Source organism: Amblyomma mixtum, chromosome 3 (assembly GCF_055824585.1).
Source record: "Amblyomma mixtum isolate Tamu chromosome 3, ASM5582458v1, whole genome shotgun sequence".
Lineage (NCBI taxonomy): Eukaryota > Metazoa > Arthropoda > Arachnida > Ixodida > Ixodidae > Amblyomma > Amblyomma mixtum.
The window spans coordinates 184,964,495-184,980,423 of record NC_143014.1 but is presented as its reverse complement, the minus strand read 5'-3'; the positions used below and the strand labels follow the sequence as shown (position 1 = coordinate 184,980,423).

General features: G+C 43.9%; 1 protein-coding gene across 3 annotated transcripts in view; it reads left to right on the top strand.

Annotated features, from left to right (window-relative positions):
- Positions 1-15,929, top strand: part of Sec24AB (Protein transport protein Sec24AB) — a 61,387-nt gene that overhangs the window by 28,189 nt on the left and 17,269 nt on the right. For all 3 annotated transcript variants that reach the window (XM_089582180.1, XM_089582179.1, XM_089582178.1), the window contains 8 exons: positions 2,695-2,804; positions 4,499-4,565; positions 6,489-6,653; positions 9,740-9,795; positions 11,199-11,300; positions 11,378-11,479; positions 14,575-14,698; positions 15,302-15,460. In XM_089582180.1, the coding sequence (XP_089438306.1) occupies positions 2,695-2,804; positions 4,499-4,565; positions 6,489-6,653; positions 9,740-9,795; positions 11,199-11,300; positions 11,378-11,479; positions 14,575-14,698; positions 15,302-15,460 (885 nt within the window). The remainder of the gene's footprint in view (positions 1-2,694; positions 2,805-4,498; positions 4,566-6,488; positions 6,654-9,739; positions 9,796-11,198; positions 11,301-11,377; positions 11,480-14,574; positions 14,699-15,301; positions 15,461-15,929) is intronic.

Sequence of the window (15,929 nt, the reverse complement as noted above, 5' to 3'; positions counted from 1 at the left end):
ACAGCTAGTTCGGTGTCGCTTTGCATTGTAGCTGAGTGTCGTGACTGCTTCTGCTGGTTCAGCTAATCAATGAGCGCATTAGGGGAATCATTCTCGTAAGGGGTCAAAGTTGGCTCATTAGGCTTGGTCTCTTCTATAGGCAGAAGCCAGGAGCCTGCTTTGCTTGTCTGAACCACTTTCCTTTTATCACGCTTGAGCTTGAAATGTCTGTGTCACTATGCTTGAACTTCCTTTGTGTAAGGTTGCGGGAGCGTTAGTGAAAATGGGGCCATGGAGGCCTGTCTGTGAAATAGCGAAGGCTGCAAGTGTGGGGGCTCATGGTAGCTTGCTACTAAAAGTTGCATTATTGCACTGAAGTGCCAGGCTGTACTGTTTTCCAAGTGTGCTTAGAAACTGAATTTTTTCTGTCACACTAGCAAGTTGGCCGATAGGAGGTGCATGCCAAATAGTCATCTCAACCTCATGCCATTGAAGAGCGTATGCTTGTGTGACATTGCAAAAAGAATGTTTTTTTCTCTTTGTCATCTCTTGCAGCATTTTTATTTGCATATTCATCCTGTTATCATAGTCCTTAGGTTTTTTTCTTGTGTGAAATGGCACTCATGGTCTCATAATTATTTCTTTCCGTATTTCATTTGCAAAGCATTTGACTTGGAAAAGCTTTTCTTTTTGGCTCTAAAGGAAAAAGTGTAGGTCTTTGGGCAGGTGTAACTGTTAGTGTTGCTCTTGGAAGAGCAAAAAAAAAAAAAACTACAATAATATGGGCTGTCATGCTTCAGCTGCCACTCTCAATTCCTCATTGCTTGTTGGAACTTTAAGTTCTCAATATCACATCTTCTCAAAATGTCTGGATGAATCAAGAGTGTCTGACCAGAATGATCTTGACAATTTGAGAAGGATTGTGGCATCAGTGACAAGAATAAAATTGAGGCCTTTGACAGTTTTTCTTTATGAGGGCTGTTGACGTAGTGTGGAAAGCAGTTATATTTATTTGAGGCCTTTGACAGTTTTCGTTTATGAGGGCTGTTGACACAGTGTGGAAAGCAGTTAATATTTATTCAATCATTATTCTTATTCGCTCTTTCCTTGCCAAGTGTCAGTCTGACTAATCCACCCATTCTCTGCATCTCTAAGTTTGTCAAACTGCAGCATTGAATACACTGAGTTTTCGTATATAGTCGGAAGGATTTTTGTGTGTTTGGAGCATGATTAATGTCGAAGTTGATACAGTTCATTAATTCATAAGTGCATGTAACAGTGATCGTGTGTTTTGTTACATGGGAAATCGTAAGGTGCAATGAAATTTCACTTGTTTTATATTATGAAGAAACAGTTCCTGTCCTTTTCTGTTCAGTTTCTTTAGGTCATTTTTGCAATTGTGGGTGGATGTTGCTGATTCTCTGGCTTTGCTTTAGACATGTCATATTATGGGCGCCTATTACAGGAGCTTCATCAACAGCCATGAGGAAAGCACGGGGTGAAAGTGGGGAGAGCAGGGGTAGTTGTAAGTTAACATTGAGCAATCAAATTTCTATAAAGACTTATTTGTGTAAGACCATTGCTCTACTAGTATGTTGTCTGTAAATCTGGGCCTTGCTGTGTGTGTGTAACAGTTTTCTTGGAGGAGTAAAAGCAGAGTGTCTTCTACTTGCAGACTTTGGTTTGCAGTAGTAGCATATTTACTCTATTCTAACGCACCCTCGATTGTAATGCGCCAGTTTTTCACTGTCAGAAAAAAAAAGTGCAATGCCTTTGATTGTAACCTGCACCAGATTTTCATCCTTTCGTAAAGAAATGAATCTTCTCACTTGGAACAACCAGCCTTTATTGCCACCATTCTAATGTCATGGTTAAGTAAATGGCTCCACAGCCTTGCTCGCCTTTCCCCGTCCGTCCGGCAAAATCGTCATCGCTCATTGTTGCGCTGAGAAGCCTCCTTGTTGCTCTCAATGGTTCAAAGCATTTCATCCTCTGTGCCATTCATGGCATTTGAAATTCTGCACTTTTTGAAGGCCTTGTTTACCATGGCAGATTGAATATTGCACCATGCATCCTGCATCCATACCATTAAGTCTTTCCGCAAGGCATGGCTAATCCTGTTGCTTGGTGCTTCTGGAAACCAGCCCTTCTTCAGCTTGTTGAAACCCTTCAGAGTCGACTTGTCGAAAATCCTGTCCCTTTGTTTCTGCCAATCATGCACACAAGTTTCAGGATCACCAAACACACCTGAGGCAGCCCGATTTTCGCTTGCTTCCGCATTTCGACCCAGCGAATTAGTGAACTCAGCACGTCTTTGCGACCGACGATTCCATGTTCGCTCAAGCCCAGGGCGGAGCCTTACTGATGACAGTGCAAATGCTCGTGAGACCTGTTGGTATCCACGACTGTCCACAACTGCGGTAGGCAGTATTGACATGCAAGAAATACCAAGCCAGCATTTAGTAATGCCGATAACAATAAGGTGTTGCTGGTGTAGTTGCAGTTTCGTGCTTGACTTTAATGCTCATTACTCTTAGATTTTTTCCAGAAAAAAGGCATGCTTTAGAATCTAGTAAATCTGGCAAGTTTCTTTAGGGACATCAAGAGCACAAACTATATATTCATAACTTCATTGTGCAGACTTGTGCAGCTATTGAGCTCCGTGGTTTATTACTGATCATGTTATTGGCGTTGCATTGCTTACTATTTCTTCAGTGCCTGATGACTTCATGTATGACCCATCAACGAAAAAGTATGGTGAACCAGAGCGGCGGCCAGAGGTTCGTAATGCCACTGTGGAGTTCATTGCACCCACAGAATACATGGTACGTATTGTGGCTTTGCATTGCAATAATGTTGGAGTTTGTATGCTAGTCACATTCACCACCAAGCAGTATATCTTCGCAGCATTCAGTGTTTTTTGATGGAGTTGTGTAAAAAGCCTGCCTGATTTGAAATTTGAGTTCAGGCTAGTAATATTTTTTTTTTTTTTTCGTGATGAACAAAAGTGAGGACACTTTGGTAAAAATTGACATGTAGGTTTTTGCATTACAACTTTCTCTTTCGTATTCCTTATATGGTACATGTTGTGCTTATTTGATTTTGAAATTTAAGAACACATTTGCTGGAAAAAGCAAGCTTTTGTGCTGCATGCCACCTGACCTCGAGGCTTGTGGGCAGGCTGTTCCCATTTCATAGTATAGTTGAACCCTGTTATAAGAGATCATGATGTAATAGACAGTCGGGAATAAGAGATTTTACACTCTCTTGGCCGCCCTATCTCTCCCATCAAGCGGACCTCTTTGTAGTGGACATCGGGTGTAGAAGATATTTGATAATAAAGGACATGTAACCTTTGAATTTTGATCAAGAACCTCTCTTATAAGAGACTCCTTAACTTCCCTACTCCGCAGATATGGTGCCATCGCTGATCACTCGTGATCAGAGATGACTTTTGTGATATTTATTATGGCTGAAACTGACTTAAAACGAGCCAGTTAGATGCAAAACATCGACGAGGGCACATTAATTGTGAGTGCTGCATGAAGAACTGCTTCTGAACTACTTGCGGGGTATGGGCGCGAGTGGTCCTTCTCATGCTACTCCCGCAGTCAAGAAGTTCGAAACATCAAAAAATGGCCATCAGTCAATGGTTTGCGTGCCCTGCAGGTTATACCGCGAGCCAACGAGCAAGCCTCCGCCAGCACGCCACTGCATTAATATCTGGCGCTTGCATGCTCTTAGTCTGCAGTGTTTCGTGCGCTGCAGTGCTGCTAAACGGAGCTCCTTTTATTATAATTAAGCGCCCAATTTGCTAAACGGAATTAGCTTTGAGTTCGTGCTACAAAATAATGCTGGACAGAAGGCTTTTATTTTTACAATTGACAATCAGTAAACTAAGTTTTTCAGTACTTTATTTACTGCGGAAATCCATTTTCTCTAAATATATATATCTTGCTTTTGCAACTCATCAAGTTACCCAGGGCTAAGCTTGCCAACAGGTGTGGCTGCAGTACAGTAGAAAGCATGTGGCCTCTTGACATCATGTCATGCAGAAGAAAGTAAACAGCTAAATAGTTACTTTGCAGCTTATAAGCTTGTGTAACAAGCTGTAGACTTTTTTTGTGAAACTTCTAGTCATACAGTGACAACATGAACAGTGAGAGGTCAGTAAATGATGAAAGCACTAAATCCTACTGATAAGAGCCCTTTCTTATAATAGATAAGAACTCCTCACTAGTACTTTTATGTTATAAAAGGGTTCAGCTGTACACTGGAACAGTTCATGTAACAGCCCTCCTAAGATATATTTTTACAACAAAACTGTGACTGCAATATCTGCATGTGCTGGAGAACCACTTATGTAGTGGAGCAAACAACGTGGTTCTGCGCTTGCCTATCCTTCTTAGACCAGTTCGCGCTGCCACAGCATGGCATTGCGTTCATGAAAATCGCCAATAGAGCGCCTCATTTTCTCAACACTTGTCATGTCTTGAGAGTGTTCACTTTTTTTATGCAGCTAAGACCACCACAGCCAGCCGCCTACCTCTTTGTTCTTGATGTTTCCCATGGTGCTGTACAGACAGGTTAGTAATGGTTGCACTACGGAATCGGCAACCGGCTTCTTTGAGCTTCTGTTCTAGGATCAAATATGTTGTAGTCTGCAGTGGGATGTGTTGTTACTAGTCTGTAAAAATAGATTTGCTTGTTGTTGAATCGTTACTTGTGATTTGCTTGTGGAGAGATGGAGAAGCTGTAGTGAACTTGTGTAGCACTGTAATGCCTCTCCTTGCCAGGTGCTGTCCTGTCATGTTGAAAAAAAAAAAAAACCTTAATGATTCTACTTGGTGATTTACTTGGCAGGTTTTTGTGATCTTGTTTGTAGTGCAGGTGCCTTGAGATTGTGATGCATATTTAGATACCACGTTTAAGTTTATTAATTAGGAGCACGCAAATACAGTAGAACCCTGCTATTATGTTCCCTGGTGCTGTTTTTTCCCGGCTGCTACATTTTCGTGTGCCAGTCACGTCCAAGCTTCCGTAAAAACCCATGCAGTACAAACTCAGCTGTTAGGTTGCAACTGTGGCAGGTTTCCAATATGCTACATCGCAGATGTTACCCTGCGATAGTGTTTCACCTCGTGCCGGCATTTTGACAGCCTACATTTAGCATGTGCAGAATGGCGACGGGGTCAGAGTGGAACTCGACCTTTCAATAACTTGATCTTTTGAATAATTCGGCCATTTCTTCTGGTCCCTTGCAGTCTGAAATAAATGCAGTCTGAAAAACTTGACAGGTTGCATACCGTTGTGTTGTCTAATTGAGCAGTATGCAATTTGTGCACATCATGTTTTTTTTTTTGTATGGCACTGAGTCACTCTAGTTTTATTCAATTTCGGTTGCAAAGGCCATATGCTATTCAAAAAGAAAGACAACAATGTTTGCCTGTTAATCTTTTCTTGAAAATGTTTTTGATACTGAACAGATATTTTATATTCGATTTTAGATTCGAAGGCATTCATTTATATTCCAAAATTTTAATATTTGCACGCTCCTAATTTAATGCTTTGAACATACGTAGTTCATAGCATTGTGCTGTATAAATTAGCTTGGCTGGGTTCTTAACTCAATCACAGCAAGGGTCATTGTCAGTAATGGGGGTTAGGTTACTCATTTTGTTGCTCATCGGGGGGAAAAAAGTACTTCCTCTTCCCCTTTCTGAATTGGCTACTTCGAAACCCTATAACTCGAGTTATGAGAGGCAGGATGATAATTTTACCCTTGACTTAAACTAATGGCTTGCATTTTATTTTAGTCAGTTCTCTGCAGCAAAATTTCTTGAAAGCTCACAACAAAAACCTTGCATAACATAATACACAGCTGTACAAGGACATGTTTTACTTGGAATCAGCACAGAAAAATACGTGTTCCTTGAAGATCTCAGAATTGTGACTTTTTAATACATTTTGTGGTTGAGAAAACTTGCACTTCTCCTTCATCTGATTTGCTATGCACTTGCATGGCTCTTGGCCTAGAGCAGATAGGCTGTTAAGCCACAAAGCCGTTGCCACTGTCCTTCATGGTGTCGACTGCCTGAGATCCTAAAACGCTCTTTCTCTTGCATTGTGTTGGCACAAAGCTCACCAAGTGTCCTGGCTGGCCTTTTATTTGGTTCAAACTTTGGCTTGTGCTTATTAATATAAAGCATGGATGCAGTGACACCAAGCGGCGAAAGGGATAACACTGCTAACCAGTGTTGAAAAATGGCACCTAAACGAAGCCCCTGGTTGTGAGTAGAGGTTAGCGTTTCCCCTTATTCACAGCAACAACTGCTTTGAAGAACACGGAGACACTGCATGCAAATGGGATGGTTTAAGTCTCTGTGCCTAGGAAATGTCGGACAACACAGTATACAAGGCAATGTACAGACTGTAAGAAAGCATTGTTGGCATTGCAGGTGTTGTGCGTGTAGCTTGTTAACCGAAGGTGTGCTATTAATCTGCTTCAGGTTACCTGTCATCGTTCTGCAAGGTGCTTCTGGAGGAGCTGGACAACATTCCGGGCGACAGCCGTACTCAAGTTGGCTTTGTTACCTTTGACTCTTCAGTACACTTCTACAACCTCGGGGAAGGGCTCAGCCAACCACAGATGATGCTCGTCTCAGACATTGATGGTAGGCTTAAGCACTGGGTCTGCTTCAGGGCCTTTAGGGTGGAATGAAGGAAAGGGAATGCGATGGAAAACTTGGAGGGTTTCCAGAGAAGCAAGGGAAATAGCTGGTGACATTCAAAGAGAGTGGTGGCACATAGATTTAGTGATCTGGTAAATACCATATTTACATGAATACAACACGTCTTTTTACTGATAATAAAAATCCCCATATTTGCACTAATTTTCCAGGAGCACCGTTGGAAGTATCACGTACAGGGGCGCAGCGTGTTGTCTGATATATCAAGTGTTCCGGTGAACAGGAAGGTCTCTGTTGTTAAATGGGATCTTCAAGGGGATGTGCTCACTGTTTGAAATGAGCACTAATGCGATATATCTTGGTTCGCTGTATCTCGGATCGGCTGTAATTAGCACACAGAGAAGGCATAGTTTTCTTTGACTCCTATTTCAAAAGCAGGACCACTCCAGTGTTGCACAGCATGCTGTCGCAGTTGGACAGGAAGGAGATTTCAGTGCTGCGACGTCATCCATTCATGGGGCAGCATTCACAGTGCTCATAATGTGGCCTCAAAAATGAACGACATGGTGGGGTCCAGCCAGGTTTAGCCAACACTGCCGCGATGCCCGATCTCGAACGCCATAACTCCTGCTCCCTCAGTTACTAAGATATTTCGCTACTTTATTGTCTGTCTTTATCAGTAGCAAAAGTTAAATTACCTCTGCGTATGACACAACAGTCATAGAGTTCATACTGACTCTGCCTTGTGTCCCCTTGGTGGCAGTCAGTGTTGAGTCTTCCGACATTTATAGCTTTAATATAGCGTTGTACTGTAGTGCTCTCACTAGTGCTTTTCTATTCTAGCTCACACTTGTCGAGTAACGAATATTCACACAATTTTTTCCGATTTGTATTTGATTTGGTTATTTCACTTCCCTAGCCTTATTCAGTCTGGTTTCAGAAAAGTACTACAGTGAAAGCTTGTTAATTTGAACACGGTTAATTCGAACTGACTCCCAGGTCCCGGCATATCCCTGTGCATTTCATTAGCGGAAAACTCCCAATAATTCGAACATGTCTGTATCCACTACGGTTAATTCGAACTTATGGCTCATGCCTTACACTGCTCCACTCAGCTATAGGTCTGCCCATAGTGAGTGCCAATGCGCTGCAAATTCACGGGACTCTCAAAATAATGGAAAGAAGAAACCAAGCCGCCCGCACGAGTCGAGATGTGCACTCTGGTGCATACCGTAACAGGTCTTTGCTGCCGGAGCACTGGCTGGTGCAGTGGGCTCTGCCAGGTTTTCGTCGCTGGGCCTGCGGTTACGTGGTGTGCACAACACAGTCGTAGTTTAGGCATTTGTGATTGGTCGCCACAGTCGGGCTTTTGTTGGTGCAGTGCCTCTTGCATTCTTTCAGTGCCCGGCAAAAGAAAAAAAAAATAGAGAGTACCACCGAAACAGGGTTCTCCATCGTTCATCCCACGCTTGCCTGTATTGTGTGTATGCGAAGCCATGTTTGTACGCTAAAAGCACTTTAATTTGACCTTCGTTAATTCATAGAAATTCTGTGGCATCAGGTTCCTGCTAATTCTGCGGGTCTCGCACCGGTTAATTCGTGTGGATGCCATGTCCAGTTATGAACGGCATGGCAAGCGATAGTCAAAATAGCCCTACATAAACCTGAATTGCATGCTGCAGAGTTCCGCGCTCTCTTGATGCTAAATGGAGGGGCGTGTTTCCGACAGTAATCTTACTGCTTAATTTCAATACGGTGCCATAGTTTTGGTTTTGCTTTTCTGAGCTTTGTGCTAACTTGCGGCAATGGCAACAGCTATCGGATGCGCATCAGCCAGCCAACAGAGCACAGCTGTGTGCCCATTTGGACGCTGATTGGGTTTCCCTTGCTTCCATCCGCATGATTCTTCCATTCCAGTGAAAGCTTCAAAATTGCACGCCTTCTCACACGTGATGTGGCTGCTTGTGAGCGCGTTGGACCGTAAAAGATGCCACAGAGGTCCTTATCATTTTAGAGCTGTTCTGCTTTTGACACTCCCAGCAGTGTGAACACAATAAAGCATTGATGGAAATGTGTCACTATTCACTATCCGTCTATTCGCTATTCTCTAGCCAATAGACGGACACTATTCGTCTATTCGCTATTCTCTAGCCGCCGCCGCGGTGGCTCAGTGGTTATGGTGCTCGGCTGCTGACCCGAAAGACGTAGGTTCGATCCCGGCCGCGGCGGTTGAATTTCTTTCGGAGGAGAAATTCTAAAGGCCCGTGTACTGTGCGATGTCAGTGCACGTTAAAGAACCCCAGGTGGTCGAAATTTCCGGAGCCCTCCACTACGGCATCTCTCATAGCCTTAGTCGCTTTGGGACGTTAAACCCCATAAACCAAACAACCAACACTATTCTCTAGCCATCTTGTTGCATTTTGCCAGCAGTTCCCTGCCTCACCGTTAATCAGCCGCTGACTCACTCATTCAACAAGGAGGTGTCAATGCTTCATGACAGCATTCCGTAAACTCCTTTATCATGTGAGAATTAGATCGAACTGGGATATTTAACTTTTTTTGCTGAAAGCTGTTGTTATTGAAAGAATTGTAAACAAGGTATTGGTCCACGAAATAAAGTTTATTGCTATTAATTACTGCTACATGATTCCTGCCTTATAGGTGTAACAAATTAGGCTGATACTGTTTTTTATAGTTTTGTGGAAAAGCGTTTCTCTATTTTGAACTACTAGCTGCACTGATAATCAAAATTATGCTGTTCAATTTGCGACCAATTTTAATTATTTGTACTTTGCACTCAAATTTGATATTCGCACACCTCTCATTTTTTTTTTTTTTTCGGCCATGTTTCACAGAACATTGCATCTGTAATTTACCTTCGTAGTATCTGAAAAGCATTTGAAAAATATTTTAATTCGATTCGCACTCAATTTTTAATATTGAAATTCACGTTGCACCCAAAATTTTGCTATTCGCGCAGCTCTGCTAATTTGTAATAACTATGTTCATTTTGGACACCTGACTTTCTATCAGATTGTCATTGCACATATGAATTTTTTTTTTTTCTGCAGATGTCTTCGTGCCCTCACCAGACAGTTTATTGGTCAACATCCATGAAAGTAAAGCTGTAAGTACCTTTTGTAAATGGTTTTTACCTTGTCAGCGGAACCATTGAACCTATTCTGCTCTTTGTTGTTGCCATCGTGTGGGCTAGCAGCTGTGCTTGGAATATTTGTAAAAGGTACCATCACTGGGCACTCAGAAAATTTGTTATTTAGCGTGAAACTTGGACATTATACTCTAACAATGTATTCATGGCGAAGTTTATGGCAGCATATAAGAAAGACATGTATTCTAGTTTATTTTAAGAAATAAAACCAGGCATAGCTGTAGTTGTCAAGGGCACATTTAACCCTTTCGCTGTCGGGTGTTTCTGCCCGTGACGCACCCCCAGTGTCGCACGCTTCCGGGATGATGGTCCCGCCGTTTCAACGTCAGAATCTGACGATGTGGAACTCGCCTCTTCCTCGGATGAGACGCTGTCAGAATCCGAATCCGAGCTCGGCTCGTATTTAGAATCTGAAGAGCCACCGCTCCAATGCGCAGATGAAGGTCCCGGGCGGTCAGCCATATCCGAAAGTAACCGCGCAGTGGGGGTGTGCTTTCAGTGGCCCACAAAACGGAGAGAAATGGGACGCTGTGTAATAAAGATGAGAGAGGGAGATGGAAAAAGGCTAAAACAAAGTTGAGGGGCTTTGCTTTTGCTGCTGCCAGCCGCAAGCGAGGGTGCGACGAGAGAGCGAAAGCAGCCATCGAGTCATGTGTCAGTCTCTTTGACTCTCGGAGTGGCAACGGCGCGCGCCCTTGAACTTGAAGCGCCGTAGCTCACACGCTGACAGAAGAAAAATAAAAACCTGCAAAACAGCGGCAGATGGCAGAACAACCCTTGGACCCATAACCACACGCGCGCGTCATGATCCGGCGAATGCGGAGCGACCGTGCCATTCAGCAAAGAGAGAGGGGTGGGATGGCAGTCGCTCCGTACTCTTCAATACACGTACCAAAACAGTAAGGGGCGAAAATACGAACTTGTAGAAAGATTCAACAGATGGCGCAGCTAGTCCAAGAGCGTCAGCCTTGTGCTCAAGCGCGAAATTTTGAACGCACGATAGAGAACGTACCGGTACGTCAGTGACACTGTGGGGGGGAAGCGCGAAAACGTACCGGTACGTCCGTGACAGTGAAAGGGTTAATGAATTAGGTTTGGTTAGGATTGGTTGTCATAGCGCAAGTAATAATATACTGTAATATTGTGTAAGGAAATGTGGCCATTGTGCTTGTTCATAGTCCAGCAGCAGTGACTATGGGTCCCTGTCTTTGGAAAAAAAAAAAATCAGTGTAATTTCTGGTGAAAGCTCGAAGCTTGTTCTCTTGCTACGGGACACTGCCATTTGCTGCAGGCTGTAAGGTAGCTGTGGCCAGGGGTTCATTTTCAAAAAAATTGTATTCCCTCCTCTTTGATCTGTGCAGCTTGTTCAAGATCTGTTGACCAACCTGCCATCGATTCATGCGCAAAATGGAGAGCCGACTAGTGCCTTGGGTGCTGCTGTACAGGCTGCCTTCAAGTTGATGGTGAGGCAGAGATCACCGATGGCATACACCCCTCAAAATGCATTTTATGCATGAGGTTGCCGTCCTGTCTTGTGCAGAGTCCCATCGGTGGCAGGGTATCGGTGTTCCAGACCATCCTTCCCAATGCTGGTCCTGGCAGCCTCAAGCCAAGGGAAGACCCCAACCAGAGGGCTGGGAAGGTCAGTGTTCGGTTTGCCCATGCCATGCCACTAACTGTAGTCAAGCTCAGTCTTCTTTGAAAATGAAGTGCTTCCAGGGACGCAGGGCTTGTGCGTATCACAGAAAGTAACTGGACTGAGACCTCTGTGTGTCATAAGCAGCTTGCTCTTTTTTGGGGGGGGTCATAAACACTAGGGAAGTGCGAATAGTGGTTTTTTGGTTTGAAGCGAATCATAATTTTATTTGAATCATTTTGAAGTGAATTTTGAGTACTTCTGGCACATAAAAAAGGTTGAATGGTACAATAAGCAGTTTTAAAATCTTAATTTTTTTAACACACAAGGCCATTACATGAAAAAAACTAAGAGTGCATTGAAACTTTGCCACACACATTGAAGCTGTCTTCAGTCTACAAAAATGGCCATCGGAAATAGGGGAGCTGACCTACATGTGGTGCCGACCTACCTGTGATGTGTGAGACCTACCGTGTAAACATTTGTACGGGCCGAACTTTTTTTTCCAGATTTGAGGGCCAATTTTTGGGGTGCGGCCCATACACACGATGTGCGAAAAAAAAAATTTTTTATAGTAAAAACACACCAGTCAGGGAATGAGCGGCATTTATTCTATGTTCAGTCGTCACTTATCGTCACTCGTGGAGTATTTCGACTCCGAGCTGATGCTGTGCTCTGGTGCATGCTCCATTGTCAACGCGTCGCTGTTATTCTGCACTTCCATCACATAATAAAGCAGCTCTTCTTCCAGTTTGGGAAACTCACATGGCGTGCCTCAGAAAGCGCTCTTTTTATAGCTTTTGTTTCTCAGTTCATCCTTTTGGTTGCACTGTCGTCGGACACACTTCTTGGCCATGTCAAATTTTCTGCATGCTTGCTGTGGCCGAGAGCAAACTCCCAGCCGTGTAGCTATTAAGGTGCTTGCCCATAATGCGAAAACTGCAACGTTCCGCGGCAGCACGTGAAAGCCACAACCACGGTGAACTAACATGCTACCACAGTTCCCATGCTTTTGGCAGCTGGAGCTGGTGGTACTGATGCCGATATAGGTAGCGAGAGCGGCAGGAGCTCGCAGCGGAAGTAGTAGTTCACAATAGTGATGATGAGTCACGGCCTTGGGCACCGTCCGTTGGCAGTACCTGGAAGCTCGTGTGCAAGTGCATGGTCTCCACGATCAAGCGCACCATTGCTCACAGCCGGAGCTGATCGCGAGGGCTATTCCCACGTGAGTCGTGGAGAATTTGGGTACAGTCCTTACACGGATATTTTTTTTTTAATATTTCCTTTAGAAAAACAGAGTGCGGCCCATACATGGATGCGGACCTTACACGCGTTTATACAGTATATGTGGGGCCTCGAACTGCTGCTTTTAATTGTGACTGTCATTGCGCAGCTGTTTCTTTTAAGTGGTGACTTCATGACAACTGCTAGGCGTACGCACCATGCGCTCAGTGCCACCCCGCGTCAAATGTCTCGTACTAGCTCCCCTTCGTGCTTGTGCTGCACAGATAAGCATTTTTCTGACATATTAGCACAGTCCCAGTAAATCCTTCAAAGATATTATGTATTGAAAGTATGGATGATAGGACGTGCGCCCGATGACCGCGTGATATAACTGCATAAAGTAAAATAGATTGCAAAATCAGTTTATTGGTAAACGTCATGTGATTTTAAGTTCAGACCTTCCGAAAATCTGCCGCTTGACTGGCAGTAATGGTGCCTTGGCCAATGGTTGGAAGCGGCGCTCCGTTTGTGCAACCCGCGGCCGTTGATGTTGCCTTGCCTGCTTTTCCCCGCGCTTTGCTGTTGAAGGCCTGGTGGAAATCATTATATGTTCATTTCAATGTGAGGTTATTGTGTGATGGTAAACTGGTAGCAAAGCACTTTTCAAAGCACTTTAGCTGTGGCTTTGATGCAAACCATGCTAGGCCTAGGGACATGAAGTGAACGGCACGCCACTAAGTGCATATTCCACCAGCACCCAAGCCTGGCAAGCATTGAATCCCATCGCCGCAAGGAAACGTGTCGCTAGCATGGGCGCACTGCATTCTTGCAGCATAACATTTTGTGCCTTCTGGTGCTAACGTTGAGTGCACAAGATGAGTCAACAGCGGTGAGGCACCATGTGTTCATGGTTCCAGGTGGAGTCTGGCACTCAGGATGATGCGTCTGTGGTCGTACAGTGTGTCTCAGGTGGTTATTATCTGTTAGCTCCGAGTGGAATGTACGAGGGCAAAATTATGCACGTGTGAAACAGTTGTTTTGGATTAATTTTTTTTTTTTTTCCGAATTACTGTTTGGCAAGTTGGGGGTGTAGCCTTTGCACGGCGCCATCACTTACACGAGTATACACTGCAAATTTTCTCATTTTATGGCCTCAGTTGGATGATGTCTACGTATAGTCTTACACATGCGGTGTCATAAGTTGTGTACCTGTCAATATTCGCTCGATGTTTGCTGGAGGAAACAAATTTCGACCTTGTTCTTGGTTCTGACCAATAACATTAGAAGTTGTCACAGTTGCCATTTAAGTCAATGAAGGCATAAAAAAGATTTTGTGACAGTATCTGTGACGTCATAAGTTGGCCTGTCGTGATGTTATACTTTGGTTGAAAGGCAGTTTGTTTTTTTCTTGCTTTTTGCTGTTTTATAACCGTTTCACTCATTATTTAGAAAAACTGTTTGCTCTAACTGAAACAGGCGAAGGCTAAGGAAACAAACTGTTCTGCGACCATTTGAGCAAGCTTGGAGCTGTGAGATACAGGAGGTAGTGCTTTGATAGAAGGTGGCGTCATTGCTATTTTCTGGTATTTTTCCAGTTTTCTTACAGTACAGTGCAAGTTAGGAAGCCATATTGTGTCTTTGAGGTGTGGAAAGATTTAATAGTAAAATCAGAAAATAGTAAAATAAATAACAAATAGATAGAATAGTAATCTTTAACGAAAGAAAAGGTGTAGAAAAGCTAGCAGCAGTAAAAAAAATTGGGGTGACTGCATGCTGCTTTACTTGCTTTGCAAGATTTGGTGGCGTGTCATACATACTACTTGCTTGTGTCAGAGGGCACTTTTCCTTGGCTTCAAGTTTCTGGGTCTTGCTTGCAGGAGATCTTGAACCTGCTGCCTGCAACTGACTTTTACAAGAAACTTGCCCTGGACTGCTCCAGCCAGCAGGTAGCGGTGGATGTTTTCCTCATGGGTGCCCAATACATGGATGTGGCAAGCCTCGGTTAGTAGTCTTGTGCCGGCCAAGTGCCTTTCTACAGCGGCAGCTGTCAAGGGAACGCTTGCCGGTTCTGCAGCGTCACTGGCATAACATGAGGGAGAAACAAGGAGGAAAGGGGAGTGGGTGCAGTGCCTTCAGTTAAGTGGTGCCCTTGGTGCACAGCGGCACAAACTAGCCCTTGTGCTGCAAACAGCAGCTGCTGAATCTCTCATTACACAAGTTAGGTAATGGGAGTCAATATTTTATTCAGTTCATTTTGTGTACAAGCACGTTGGTTGGTGGCTTAAATTACAGTCGTCGATTAAAAGGGGGATGCAGGCCCTGAGGTCGCAAAAAATTGCGAGAAAGTCGATTTTTTGAAAAACAGTTTTTCTTACTTTGAATTTAATTTTTCCATTGCTTTCAATAACGGTCTGAAATATGGCCTTAGCAGACTGGCCTAAAGCTGGTCGGTTGTTGGCAGTTCCAGTCTAGTTGAGCCGCACTTATAGTGTAGTGAAAATCTTGTGGTAGCTAGCTGCTAGTGTCTGCACCTGCCATAGTTTTTTTTTCTTGAGCTACTTTGCTTTCGGTCTCAACTCCTGTGCCTTGCTTTTCCTGTTACAGCCTGTATCTCCAAGTACTCTGCAGGCTGCGTTAGCTATTACCCCGGGCTGCACAGCACTCAGAACAAGAGCCAGGTGGAGAAGTTTGAGGCAGAGCTACGGTATTATGTGACACGCAAGATTGGCTTCGAAGCGGTTATGAGGATACGGTGTACCAAAGGTATGTGTACCCTTACATGAGCATACATTTTCTGTTTAGTGTACTCATCATAATATCAGTGCAGTAAATGTCTGCGTAATAGGGGTAGCAATGTGATAGAAAATTCGGACTCACAATGACAGGAACCTATTCCTTTCCCAGTGCACATAACACTGCCATGTATCGAAGGCCATTCATTTGCTTGGCACGCTCACTGCGTTATGGGTTACCGTTGGGTCACTTCGTGTATTTCTGCTGTGTGGCATGGATACAGGGTGGCGCTATAAAGCCGTGGAAAAGCTCAGATTTTTCAAAGGGCCTCCAAAAAAATATGGTAGTGTCTTAACATAGTTAAACCGAGTAGACGTACGAAAGCACGTGTTGGGCCAGGTTGGCTCATGGTGTTGCTTTTCTGGGTCGTCGGCACGTCTGGCAGCGATACTAGTTTGATTTAGTTAGCTACAGCTCTTATCTTGAAATATGGAGAAGT